Consider the following 13,453-nt stretch of genomic DNA (forward strand, 5'->3'; position numbering starts at 1 on the left):
CAACTCTTTTTTATTTATTTTGTTTTAGATTTTTCCTAGTGTCCAATTGGGATTTTATAATTTTTGTGGAGTATGTTTGGCTTACTGGACCATGAAAGTCTCAAGGCTTCCATCAATATCATGATATCATCGTTCATGAATTTTGTTTTCCCTTTTTCAATGGTTTTTTTTTTCTCACAAGCGTTCCCCGAATGTCGATAGTAACATATTTTGGACTTATCGGCCGTACATGTGTGTCTAGTCAGTAAATTTATGTAACACTAGACATAAATTAATGGAAAATAACTCAATCGATGTGTGGTGCTTAATTTTAAGAACGATATAGGGATTCATTTTGAAATTAAAAGATCAAAATAAAGACTTTGGTACATTTCAAAGCCCATTGGTTATAAAAACCTTTTTTTTTTTTCAAAATTACGCAATTTAGGATTAAACTCATCATATATGTGTCTTTGTCATTTATGTGAATTAAAAGATAAATACCTATTGTACTTTAAAACTCAACACAATCTGATGGATTATACTTACCACATCAAAACTTGTCCTTGGTGAATCATAAATTGATTAAATTTAGGGACCGGCTCTGCTGCCCCTAAAAAAAATCATTATGCAGTTCTTTAATGTGTTTATGTTTATTATTATTATTTTTTTTACAAATTTCTTCATGAAAGGAGTACAACTTAACTATTTTGGAGTGTCGATAACATTACTTTAAAAATCAAAATAAACACATAAAATTTAAAATCGAAATAATTTCAATACTCACACACATGGTTAGTAAATTCGTGTATAAGACACGTATTTTACACGTACATAAGTATTTTTGAAAAATACTTATGTTTTTCATCTTATTGTTTTATTAAATTGCACGTGTTTTAAAATTTCGACGTTATACACGTACTTGCATATTTTTTACATTTGATACACTTTATTTAGACACATTTTCAATAACACATTTAAACATTTACGTATTCTATACGTTTGCTAAAATATTCTTAAAAACAAAGATAAGTAAATATTTTTCAAAATATTTCTCTAACAAAATTGCCGAATAATACACGTACATATTTTTCACGTACTATACTTACTTCGTATTTTACTAATTTTGCTCACATGTTAATAAACAAAATAATTACAATTTCTATTTTTGACTCATTTGCTAAAAAAAACAAAAAAGCTATTTTTAACTCATTCCACTTCCAAGTAAATAAAATGTGGAGGATTTGAATCCCCCATTCCCCCCAATTTTCATTTGTCAAAAAAGAAATATTTTTATTTTACCATCTAAACTACCTATTAATAGAACTCTACTTGTCAATCAAAAGAGAGTTAGAAGACTATTAGTCTTCTAACATACAAACAAAAAAAAAAAAAAAAAAAAAAAAAAAAAAAAAAAAAAAAAGGAAAACTAACGAAAAGTCCAAAAAAAACTTTAGTTTTAATGAAAAATGACAAATAAAGGTGTAGTGAATAAAGGTAAAAGTATAGTTTTTCGTTAAAAGTGAACAGTACCAAAAGTGCTTTGTTAAAACTCAAAAAAAAAAAAAAAATTATGGGCAATAATATAATTTCATATATATAAATTTTCTTGTTTCTTATTGAAGCTTCACTGATGTTAAAGTATATCACTATTAAAAAGAATAAAAAAACAAAAACCTTCCACTCTCACTCTTCACTCGCGGTTCCTCTCTCTCCCTCTCTCCTTCTGATTTTAAAAAACAAAAAAAAAATGTTCATACATAAAATATGTAAACATACGCTAGTACCTCTTTATATAATTCCATGTGGGCTTGTAGGCCCATGAAGCAGTCCAACATGGTCGCATTCCTAAACGAAGGGCCCAGATCCTTCTGGAATCCAAAGGTAATGTGAGAGAAAGTTCTTGGAAGGCCGGAACCAACATAAATGGAATTCCAACGACCAGAAAGAAAACCAATTTCTCTTCCTATTTGGTGGTTTCTTCACCAACACGAACTCCGACTCTGATTTCTCAAAAGTACAAAAAGCTTCCAAATACGACCAACGAGCAGAGAGAGGTAGAGAGAGAAACAGGAGAGAGGGATGGATTTCGAGCTGAGAAGAGCGAGAGAGAAGCTGGACAAGGAGCAGAAGGAGAGGAAGCAGAGGGCGAGGCAGAAATTGGAAAGGGAGAGGAAGGCGAAAGAAGAAGCTAAGAAGCAGAGAGAAGCCATTGACGCCGAGCGATCCAGACGCCTCTTCGATGCCGCCCAAGCCCAACTCAAGGTCTGTTTATCAAATCCCATCAGTTACCCGATTGCTTTTGATTGTTGAAATTGGCCCTTTTTTTCTTGAATTTCAGCTTGTTTTGTACATTGATTGCTCCAATTATTTGGGAATGGTGTTCGAAATTGCGTAGGGCTTTGAAATTTTGTGACTTTAATGGTAGAAAATCGCGTAGTTCTTCGAAAGTTCCTGACTTTGTTCGTAGAAAATCGCCTAGTTATTTGAATGTTTATGACTTGATTCGTATAAAATTAAATATTTCTTTGAAAGTTTATGACTTTACTGATTGCAAATTCTCGATTTTTCTGTTAATCCCTGGAAATTTTTGAACACACAATGCCTTGGCATTCAATGTCGTTGCAATTGAATAGCTAGTCCCAGATGTCATCCATATTTTTTCAGAACACAGGCCTATGATTACAACCCGTGTAAACCTTATTGGCTGTTGATTTACTCCTTCGGTCTTAAACGTACCAAATACATAATGTCCGAATCAGTATGGACATGCTCCATTAATCTACATTACCTAAAAAACCTGGCTTTTATCTTTGTTATTAGGGTAGTGATGTAACAGTGAATCATTTCGATGGAAGATTCAAATTTTTTGCAGTAGATTAATTGCTTTTTTGATAACTCTAACTATATTTCTTCAGGTTGATCAACAAATGCAAGAAAGTTTACTTGTCGGACGGGGAATCATGTTTTACCGCGTATTAGAAGCTGTACGTTGCCAGGGTAGTGGAGATAAGATCAAGTTGCCAGCTTCCTGCTTCAACGAATTGCAAGATCAAAATGCGTTTGATCAGGGACCCTTGTACTTTAAATTGTCAACAGTTCATCAAGAGGGTTCTTCAGAAATGATCGATGCTGATAAGGGGAAGGGCAGGAGCACCCATTCGGGTGTTTTGGAGTTCACCGCAGACGAAGGTTTTGTTGGGCTACCTCCTCATGTATGGCAGAACTTATTTCCGGTAGATACACCAAATATTCCTTTGATAGAAGTTCGCTATGTATGGCTTCCTAAAGGGACTTATGCAAAACTTCAACCTCTTAGGGTAGGTTTTTCAGACTTGCCCAATCACAAGGCCATCCTCGAAACAAGTCTTCGTCAGCATGCCACCCTTTCTGAAGATGATATATTTACAGTCAACTATGGGGAGCTGGTCTATAAGTTACAGGTCCTTGAGTTAAAACCCTCTTCAAGTGTATCTGTTCTAGAAACAGATATTGAAGTTGACATAGTTGGTGCTGATACTGATTCAGAAAAGACTCATGAGAATGTCCTTAAACCACTTACATTTGGAACATCAGAATCTGGAACGGTGGATGAAGGGCACTACTCGTATTACAAGTTCTCCATAGATAATGATACTTGGGAGAAAATTGCTTCGGGAGATGCCAAAGTTGAGGTGAGGATAGAAGCGGAGCCAAATTCTGGGGATACTGATATTTACATCTCCAAGCATCCTCTCATATTCCCAACAAGGCACCAGCATGAATGGTCTTCCCATGACATTGGTTCGAAGGTATTGATCCTTAGCTCAAAAGACAAGAGCTTGGAAGCAGGAACTTACAGTGTTGGTGTGTACGGATTTAAGGGAACAACTAAGTACCAAGTAACTGTGAATGTTCAAGGTGACAGTAATCGGACAGTAGGTCAGCAGGCCGCCTCGTACTCATCACCAATGGACATGGATACTGTGGAGTGTAAGAATTGTAAACGGTATATACCCAGTCGGACTATAGGACTTCATGAAGCCTATTGTAGCAGACATAATGTTGTTTGTCAGCATGCTGGTTGCGGAGTTGTTCTCAGGGTTGAGGAGGCCAAGAATCACGTTCATTGTCCGAAATGTGAGCAAGCTTTTCATCGGGGGGAAATGGAAAAGCACATGAAAGTGTTCCATGAACCACTTCAGTGCCCCTGCGGAATTGTGCTCGAGAAGGAAGAGATGGTAAGCAATTTTTCTACCCCTTTCGTATTGTATCATTACATTTTCATTTCATTTCATTGGTAAAATTTTTCCATTTAATTTAAACCTTTTTTTCTATGAATTTCTTGTAACGGGCCTAACGGCTGAAACTTTCTGTCCTTGTGTGCAGGTGCAACACCAAGCCTCAATGTGCCCCCTTCGCCTTATTGCGTGCCGATTCTGTGGGGACATGGTTCAAGCTGGAAGCTCCGCTATAGATGTTCGGGACAGAATGAGAGGACTGTCTGAGCACGAGAGTGCGTGCGGGTCGAGAACCGCCCCGTGCGACTCGTGCGGGCGTTCTGTCATGTTGAAGGAGATGGACATCCATCGGGTTGCCGTGCATCAAAAGAACTAAAAACGCCACAAGTGAGTATTCCAAGTTTCCCAGCAGCATTGCCAAAGCTTGCTTGTGTGTTTGTATTGTGTCCTTGTAAACTATGAAGTACGATGTTCTGTGTATTGATCAAATTGACCTGAGAGAGAGAGAGGAAGAATAAAAGAGAGAAAGAGAAGAGAAGGGGGGGGGGGCAGCCAAAGATATGATTATATTATTTAAATAATTTATCAGATTGTCTCTCCTTTTTCGGTCTGGATCTCTTTCACCAGCCACAAATTCCGAACTTTTTGGCTGAAGTCGACCTGCCACAGGCGCATCCGAACTTTTGAAAATTACTCCAACAGTTAAAATTGGAAGAGATCCGAATAAAATTTCTTCCCTTTTTCGGGGGTCATTTTGTATCCTTTGTGCATGTGACAATGGATCTTGTGAAAAACAAGTCGGAATATTTGATATATTTATTTTGAACAAATGATACTATTTATGCTAAGGAGAAAGAGTGAATTTAGCCTCATAATGAGTTAGTAATAATGCGATTCAAATTTTCTTTTGACAAGAATTGAATTTAAGACTTTTTAATTATATATTACAAGTAAAAATAAATATCATTACATCGTATTACTCAAGTGAGGAAATAAATGTCCGCCCGCTGCTGCGGATCATAAATGCCGAGCTGCACCGAGGAAAAACCGAAAATGACCCCTCACCAAATCCCACAATTTTCCGCCTCCTTTTTACTTTTTTTTTCATTGAAAAACCAAAAATAGCCCCTTACCAAATCCCACAAATTTCTTCCTCCTTTGACCTTTTCTTGTCATTCAGATGATAGATTGATCACGTGTCGGATCGTATTACATGGGTCGCGTGTCAACATCCAACGGTCAAAGCACAGAAAATAGCTGTTTGAGTCTAAGAGTGACGGGAGGTGCCCACCTCTTCTTAACCTTCCTACTTGCAGATATCCTATTGGACCACAACTTTTATAAAATACTCCCTTTTTACTTTCTAATTCGCACTTAGATTTTGCATTTTATTTGCTCGTCATCTCCGACTAACAATGTTGGTGCTGGAGATGGGTTGTCGGAGAATCACTGAGGAAAGCGAGTGGCGGGAGATGGGGGCGGTGGTGATGGAGGAAATGTTCGGTAGATGAGAGAGGAAGCGATGGAGAAGCGGAGAGGAGAGGGAAAAAAAGAGGAGGTGTGTTGCCCAAAAAATGAGGCAATTACTATACATCAAGGCAATAATTATCTTTACTTAATTGACGGAGCAATTGTTGTCCTAGCGGAGTGAACTTGCTCTCGGTGACAAACAAGTGGGAAAGTTTGACATATTTATATAAGAAAGATGTCCGCCCCGCTCGCTGGTGCCGGTGCGGATCATGAATGGAATGCCGATCTGCCGACGAAAAACGGAAAAGGGTCCCTACCAAATCCCACTATTTTCTTCCTTCTTTTGCCCTTTCTATTCATTCAGATTCGGACGACAGATGTTAATCTTTGTCCTGTGCTTTTAGAACTCGGATCATACGCCATGGGCCACGTGTCAACATCCAACGGTCAAAACATAGAAAATAGTAGCCGTTTGAGTCTGAGCGTCTACCTTTTTATAACTTATTCAGCGGCAGGCATAAAGTGACACTGAACTCACCTTCCCACATGCAGACAACCAAATCCTATTGGACCCACTTATTATTTTGCATTTAATTTGCTGAATCCCGAAATACAATCGAGACCAAATTTTCGGCATTTAAATTGAGTGTGGTTTTTCTATGATTTTAATTATTGATTAACATGTATTTATAAATTTAATTTTTTTAATTTTGTTATTATAAATTTAATATGTGTCAAATAATAATTAGAGTCACATAAAGGTTACATTCATTTTCATGCAAGAAATTTGATCCCAATACAGCCACACTCTCCACAGAAAATGTAATTTTCATCTTTTATAATCTAATTTTTCTTTCATAGTTTACAAATATTTTCAGATTTCCCGTTCTTTTTTTTTTTTTGTACTTATTTCTTAATTGATTTCATAATTTTATATTAATTTATTCAATCTAAATGCTTAGAGAAAAACAAAAAAATGCGAGACTGAAAAATATAAAAAAATACGAGTGGAAATTACTTTGCAAATATAATTGATTCTCCATTAAATGAAAATTTAAAATTTAAAAAGAGAAAAACGTAACGGAAGCGACTGTTAGTAATATCAGTGTCATATCATTCGACTCACGCCTTTTAAGTTTTTAAACAGAAGATCGCGACGCTTTCTTACCGGAGCAGGCGCATTTTAGTACTAGCCACGCCGTCTTCCCCCTCCTGCGACTCTCGATCGTTTTTCCATGCTTTCCAGTTGAACTGAAAACGCTGCGTTTCAAGGACTTGAGGGAGGGAGGTAGCTCAGGTAGGAGAGCAGGAGTGAATTCAGTTCGTACGGCGAAATACAGGTAAAGACTACTTCTGCTGCTTCCGGATTTTGAACTTTAATGCTTGTTTGGTTGCCGAGAAAATTATGAAATACTCGATCTTTACTTGATTTGGTTTTTTGTAAGTGTAAAATCTTAAACTTTTGTTGGTTGTTTGGTTGCCGAGAAAATGTACTCTTCAGTTCATTTTCCAATGGATGTTTGAGTTCTGGATCGATGAGAAGTTTGATCAATAGTTTGCTTGCTTGTTCTGGCAAACACTAAAAAGGCTTTACTGCTTGTTTGGATGCTGAGAAAATGTGAGAGAAAATTTTCGGTTTTTGTTGACAAATATGTTTCTCTTTCCCCGAAATTTTGTGTTCTAAGTTCTAACTTCTAATCTACCTTTCAATTCAAAGGAGTTGACAGATTATTCAACCAAATTACCTGTTCATTGCCGCTAGATTTTAGGGATTCGTTTTACTGCTGTAATACTGTTAAAAAAATTCTTACTGTTGGCATCTGAATTACTGAAATTGTTTAGGATTAAAACTTAAATTTTAGGTTCTAAACTTACCTTAAATTGATCAATCCCCTGGGACAAATATGAGATAAAACTCAAACTCATTTTTGGGCCAAATTTAGTTCAAGATTCCTCTGGGTTAATGGGCTGACCCACCGTATATGTATATTTTTTTTTAATTTTATATTTATAAATTTATTGAATCCAACTGTTAAGATTTAATTTTGAGAAGATTTTCTTTTGTTTAGAAGCTTAATTATGTTTTATATTTAGGGATGATGCGAAAAGCTTACTTTGATGCACTAAACGATATAACACTTTGCTTCTGTTATTGGGTTTAGTTCAGATCTTTAGGCCTATTTAAAGGGAACCCCATGTGTTCCTTTTCCTTTTTGATACATTTATATTTATATTTATATCTTGTTTGTTTATAATAACCGTCATGTTAATTTTTTTTTTTTTTTTCATTTTTATTTGGTATCGAGCTTGCAGGTCATGAAAAACAAACTTAACCTTCTACTTACTCTGAGGAATACTACTAGACCGTAGTTTTAGTAGCATCATAGTTATGGGTTAATACTGAAGGGACTGGGAACTATCAAAGTTATTTGTGAAATTACAATTTTGCCTTTTCTATAACTTAAAACCACAAGGGTTTTATATAATTAGAGGCCTGAAGTTTGAGCCAATTGATATTCCCATAAAGGGACGTTGATTTCCAGTGAACCACTAACTCCAAGGCTCTTCTCTTCCTCTTACTATCGAATAGGATTTTACTAACTCCATAATTCCTTGGTAAAAATCATCATAAAATCACTCTTTTCTTTGTTCTCAGTAATACTAAACGGTGCTGTTTGCAAACCACCCTCCCCATCTTTTTCTTATCCTGGTGTAAATTATTTATTGAGAGTATATAAAGCTTACCTTTTGTTTTCTCCAACTTTACAGGAGAATCATTCACATATATTACTTTGAAGCAAGAGATGGCGACACTGAATGATATCGCAGTTGCAGCAGCTATCAATATTCTCACTGCATTTGCTTTCTTTTTGGCGTTTGCCATACTTCGAATTCAACCCGTCAATGATAGGGTCTACTTTCCAAAATGGTATCTTAAAGGGTTAAGGTGTAGTCCGTTTGGCGGAGTAAGCAAGTTTGTGAATCTGGACTTCAGATCGTATGCGAAATTCTTGAATTGGATGCCTGCTGCATTACAAATGCCAGAACCTGAGCTAGTTGACCATGCAGGGTTGGACTCTGCGGTTTACTTGAGGATCTACTTGACAGGGTATGCTTTGGTAAATCATATTTTTCGTTTTAGTCGTTGCTTTTGGCAATGTAAATGTTAACGTTTCTTTGATTATGTAACTAATTAGCATCTATATATGTGATGTGTGTACAACTTCCTATAATTAGGACATGAGTACAATGTATGTTGTGGTACATAACAGACATAGAACTTTTAAACTGAGAGTTTTCACATTTGCTAAGACCGTGTCCCCTTATATTTTGACATAAGTAAAGATAATTTTATTGGCATACTGCAAGTGTTTCATGTATATTGTCAACCCATATCCTCTCTGCAACTCTTCTCCTTGCATAAAATGCTTTTCTACAATGGCGGAATGTAATATGTCAACTGAATACTTCTCTTCTTTCTAGATGGGATTTGTAATGTTTGCCTTCTTCGACTGATTACGAGATTTTGGCCCCTTAAAGTGCAGGCTAAAATTTTTTGTTCCCATCGCATTCCTAGCCTATGCAGTCATGGTTCCAGTCAATTGGACTAATAGCACCCTAAAGAATTCAACTGTGGTATACAGCAACATAGATGAGCTCTCCATCTCAAATGTTCCTCTTGGATCTCATAGGTATGCAATACTTTCTTCTCTAACCTCTACTATTGCATCACTTCCTTTAAGTTTTGCTATTTTTTTCCCTCATGTCCGACTTTTAATTTCTTGCAAACGCAGTTCCTAATTATTTAAAAATCTGACCTTTGAGGAATTAATTTTCTTAATTTTCTCAACTGAGGGTAATTGGCATTCTAGGTTAATATGCAAGATTTAATCTAAATTGAGAATTGCCTAGTTTATACCCTTCTGGTGATCATTTACTTTTGATGGGACTCATTTATATGCTACTGTGCATTGAAACTTGTTTGCATTTCAAGGAAATTTACCTTCCCATGATTATTTAACATCTGATGCAGATTTTGGACTCATTTAGTAATGGCCTATGCTTTTACAATTTGGACATGCTACATATTGAAAACAGAGTACGAGAAAGTTGCAACAATGAGGTTGCATTTTCTTGCATCAGAACGGCGGCGCCCTGATCAGTTCACAGTAAGATCAACTTGATTATTCTTAAGCTTACGTGATAAATAAATTGACATTGAAGCACACTAGTCGGGACATAACATTAACAGCCACTAGCAAGGGCTGGGGTCAAGCAGCTAAATTTACATCATTAAATTGTAATTGTTCAATATGTTTATATAGTACCGAGTCTTGTTTTCTCGTTTATCTTCCTACATGATGTATTCCTACTCCTATGCACTATCCAGTTACATTATTGAGTGGGAAAACTATAAAATTGGTGTTCTTTAAACATTTCTTTTCACTGTTGTGGATCTAACTGTTGTGAAATACGTAAATTTGGTGTAGGTACTGGTTAGAAATGTGCCACCAGATCCCGATGAAACAGTTAGTCAGCTCGTGGAACATTTTTTTCTGGTCAACCATCCAGACCACTATCTCACTCATCAGGTTTGGTCCTCTTGCTTTTCATTACATCCTTAATACTGATTCACACAGAAACGGGCGTTCAAGTTATAAAAAAAAAAATTCAATGTCAACAGTCCCTGCTCTGCTTTCCACAACTATAGAGGGGTCTAAATAAAGTAGCGTTCTTCATTGGTAATAAACTTGCAAACATGTCAGTATGTTAACTGTTACTGTGAAAGGGGATTTACACCTGTGCTCTTCTTCCATGTATTTGGGTTCTATGTTTAATTTCTTACTGAATTATTTGCATGTAGGTGGTTTACAATGCAAGTAAACTTTCTGAATTAGTCAATGAGAAGAAGAAAATTCAGAATTGGCTTGACTACTATCAACTTAAATTTTCTAGAAATTCATCTAAAAGACCATCGAAGAAGGTATTTGTATTATTCTTCTGATTTCTTTCTTCGTTTTTTTCATTTTGTTTCCTTCCCTTTTCTTTTCATCATGTTATTTCTCATTTCCATTAACAACGTCTTGTGAGCAGACTGGATTTCTTGGTCTTTGGGGTAAACGGGTGGATGCAATTGATTTTTATACATCTGAGACTGAGAGGCTATCAAAAGAAGTAAGTATCCCTTAACTACTGTAAAATTTGTTCCACCAGTCTTGCTCACTGTTGCTTCTATTTGACACTGGACAAGGAAAGCTTTGGAGTTAGCTCAAGTCCTGATTGACTACTTCTTTGTCTTTTATAGATGAATCATTATGGGAACACTTATGTTCTTTCTTTTTCAAATCAAATTTATTGTTGACAGATATCCTTGGAGAGAGATAAGATTACAAGTAGCCCTAAATCTATCATGCCAGCAGCTTTTGTTTCCTTCAGAACTCGATGGGGTGCCGCTGTTTGTGCACAAACTCAACAATCCAGAAACCCAACTATATGGTTGACTGAGTGGGCTCCAGAACCCCGTGATGTTTATTGGGATAACTTGGCTATCCCCTATGTTACATTGACAATTAGGAGGCTTGTAGCTGCCGTTGCTTTCTTCTTCCTCACCTTCTTTTTTATGATCCCCATTGCATTTGTACAGTCCCTTGCAAACATTGAGGGTATTGAGAAAGCAGCCCCCTTCCTAAAGCCCATTATTGAAGTGTGAGTATTTTCTTTCTATATAATATATCTTTGTTTGAATGTTCCCTGGCTGGATGGTCAGCTCTTAATTACTTTTTTTTACCGTCGTTTTGCAATAACAACATCCCATTTTTTCATGCAGGAAATTCATAAAATCATTTATCCAAGGTTTCCTGCCTGGAATTGCTTTGAAGATTTTTCTTATATTCCTTCCCTCTATATTGATGGTAATGTCCAAATTTGAAGGTTTCAGTAGCGTATCAGCTCTAGAGAGGAGATCGGCTACTAGATATTATATTTTCCAATTTGTCAATGTATTTCTTGGGAGCATAATCACTGGAACTGCATTTCAACAACTAGATGAATTCATTCACCAATCTGCCAATGAGTATGTCCTTATATTTGCACCTCAACTCCATTTAGTTTGCAGTATCCTGATGGTTAGTTATATGGAATGTACTTTTTCATTTCATACAAATACACTAATGTGAGATCATGGAAGAAAGCAAGTCAATCAAGTTTTGACATCATCTCTTGTGTGCATAAATTGATTGACTGCAATGAATTTAAGCTTCGTCTGCTTTGTATCTGATATCAACAGTGCTGCTTGATGCAAAAAGTTTTGATAATTAATTGGCTATTTGCAGGATCCCGAAGACAATTGGTGTTTCAATTCCAATGAAGGCAACCTTCTTTATCACTTATATAATGGTTGATGGGTGGGCCGGAATTGCTGGGGAGATTCTAAGGTTGAAACCCTTGATTATATATCACCTGAAGAATTTCTTCTTGGTGAAGACTGAAAAGGATAGGGAAGAGGCCATGGATCCCGGAACCCTTGGTTTCAACACCGGTGAACCTCAAATACAACTATATTTCTTACTTGGCCTTGTTTATGCTGTGGTGTCACCAATCCTACTTCCGTTCATAATAGTATTCTTTGCCCTGGCATATGTTGTTTATCGTCATCAGGTAAGTTGCGACATTTCCAAGAGAAGGGTTTAGTTATTTTTTGGTTGAGATATTAATTTCTTGACTGAGTAATTCTGCTAAATTCTAATGAATTTCGTTGGTTGATTCTAGATTATAAACGTCTATAATCAAGAGTATGAAAGTGCTGCGGCATTCTGGCCTGATGTCCACGGGCGCATCATAACGGCACTAATTGTCTCACAACTGCTGCTGATGGGATTGTTAAGCACAAAAGAAGCTGCTCAGTCAACTCCACTGCTCATCATACTCCCAGTGTTGACCATATGGTTCCATAGATTCTGCAAAGGCCGTTACGAACCTGCTTTCATCAGACATCCCTTGCAGGTTTGTTGCATTCACTATTGGTTGACCTCGTTCTTCGTTGTGCTGGTCGAAGTGATTTGACTGTGATGAACATTTACTTATGGTGGATTGCAGGAAGCAATGATGAAGGATACATTAGAACACACAAGAGAGCCTAATCTGAACGTGAAAGGCTTCCTTCAAAATGCGTACATCCACCCAGTTTTCAAGGGTGAAGATGACAGCGAGAACAAGGCACCTGCCCAGGAATTTGAGAAGGAACCCGCAGTTGTCCTAACAAAACGCAGTTCTCGAAGGAATACACAAATGCCCAGCAAATATAGCGGTTCTTCATCAGCATCCATACCCGAGGACGATACTCAGAAGATGATCCCTTGAGAGTGTGTTGTAACTCTTTGTTTAGTTAGCTGTACATTTTTGGCTTCGGAGGTTGCAAAGGAATTGTATAGAGAGTTATTCGGATCTTCATTGTGTAGAGAAAAACAATCAAGGAAGAAGAAAAAAAAGGCCTTTCGGTTTTAGATTTGAGTTCGGATCCGAACAAAATACGACTATTCTGCGGGTGTAGTGGTAAGTATTCTTATTCAGTTCAATCCCGTCGAACCTCTTGTTGTGAATGCCCCATTTGTCGTTCATGAAAAGCTTTGATCGGGTTGCTCTACCACGCCATTTACAGGGCACCTTTCATGCAACTACGAGACCTTTTGTATTTTGGTTCCACCTGGACACACTGATCCAACATGTTGCGAGGTGGAATTCTAACGTACGGCCTGTCAGACCAGGTGTTTTGTGCGGCATAACAC

At 36.9% G+C, this 13,453-nt stretch overlaps 2 protein-coding genes across 2 annotated transcripts; both read left to right on the forward strand.

Moving 5' to 3' along the window:
• Positions 1 to 1,906: 1,906 nt before the first annotated feature.
• Positions 1,907 to 4,913, forward strand: LOC137707906 (uncharacterized). Its single transcript, XM_068446849.1, has 3 exons — positions 1,907 to 2,244; positions 2,898 to 4,199; positions 4,348 to 4,913. The coding sequence occupies exons 1-3, from the start codon at positions 2,062 to 2,064 to the stop codon at positions 4,573 to 4,575; spliced, it is 1,713 nt and encodes a 570-aa protein (XP_068302950.1). The 5' UTR covers positions 1,907 to 2,061; the 3' UTR covers positions 4,576 to 4,913.
• A 1,917-nt stretch (positions 4,914 to 6,830) lies between these two features.
• On the forward strand, positions 6,831 to 13,196 carry LOC137708640 (CSC1-like protein At3g21620). The gene is made up of 12 exons (XM_068447760.1): positions 6,831 to 7,009; positions 8,439 to 8,778; positions 9,215 to 9,361; positions 9,703 to 9,838; positions 10,160 to 10,261; positions 10,534 to 10,653; positions 10,764 to 10,844; positions 11,035 to 11,375; positions 11,497 to 11,742; positions 12,002 to 12,326; positions 12,438 to 12,671; positions 12,765 to 13,196. Exons 2-12 carry the CDS (start codon positions 8,474 to 8,476, stop codon positions 13,026 to 13,028), a joined length of 2,301 nt encoding a protein of 766 aa, XP_068303861.1. The 5' UTR covers positions 6,831 to 7,009; positions 8,439 to 8,473; the 3' UTR covers positions 13,029 to 13,196.
• The last annotated feature ends 257 nt before the right edge of the window (positions 13,197 to 13,453 follow it).

Source organism: Pyrus communis, chromosome 11 (assembly GCF_963583255.1).
Source record: "Pyrus communis chromosome 11, drPyrComm1.1, whole genome shotgun sequence".
Classification (NCBI taxonomy): domain Eukaryota; kingdom Viridiplantae; phylum Streptophyta; class Magnoliopsida; order Rosales; family Rosaceae; genus Pyrus; species Pyrus communis.

Coding starts and splice junctions, on each gene's coding strand:
- LOC137707906 (XM_068446849.1), top strand. CDS start 2,062: ATGGATTTCGAGCTGAGAAGAGCGAGAGAGAAGCTGGACAAGGAGCAG. Junction 2,245..2,897: donor CCGCCCAAGCCCAACTCAAG/GTCTGTTTATCA, acceptor ATATTTCTTCAG/GTTGATCAACAAATGCAAGA. Junction 4,200..4,347: donor TGCTCGAGAAGGAAGAGATG/GTAAGCAATTTT, acceptor CCTTGTGTGCAG/GTGCAACACCAAGCCTCAAT.
- LOC137708640 (XM_068447760.1), top strand. CDS start 8,474: ATGGCGACACTGAATGATATCGCAGTTGCAGCAGCTATCAATATTCTC. Junction 10,262..10,533: donor ACCACTATCTCACTCATCAG/GTTTGGTCCTCT, acceptor ATTTGCATGTAG/GTGGTTTACAATGCAAGTAA. Junction 12,672..12,764: donor TCATCAGACATCCCTTGCAG/GTTTGTTGCATT, acceptor GGTGGATTGCAG/GAAGCAATGATGAAGGATAC.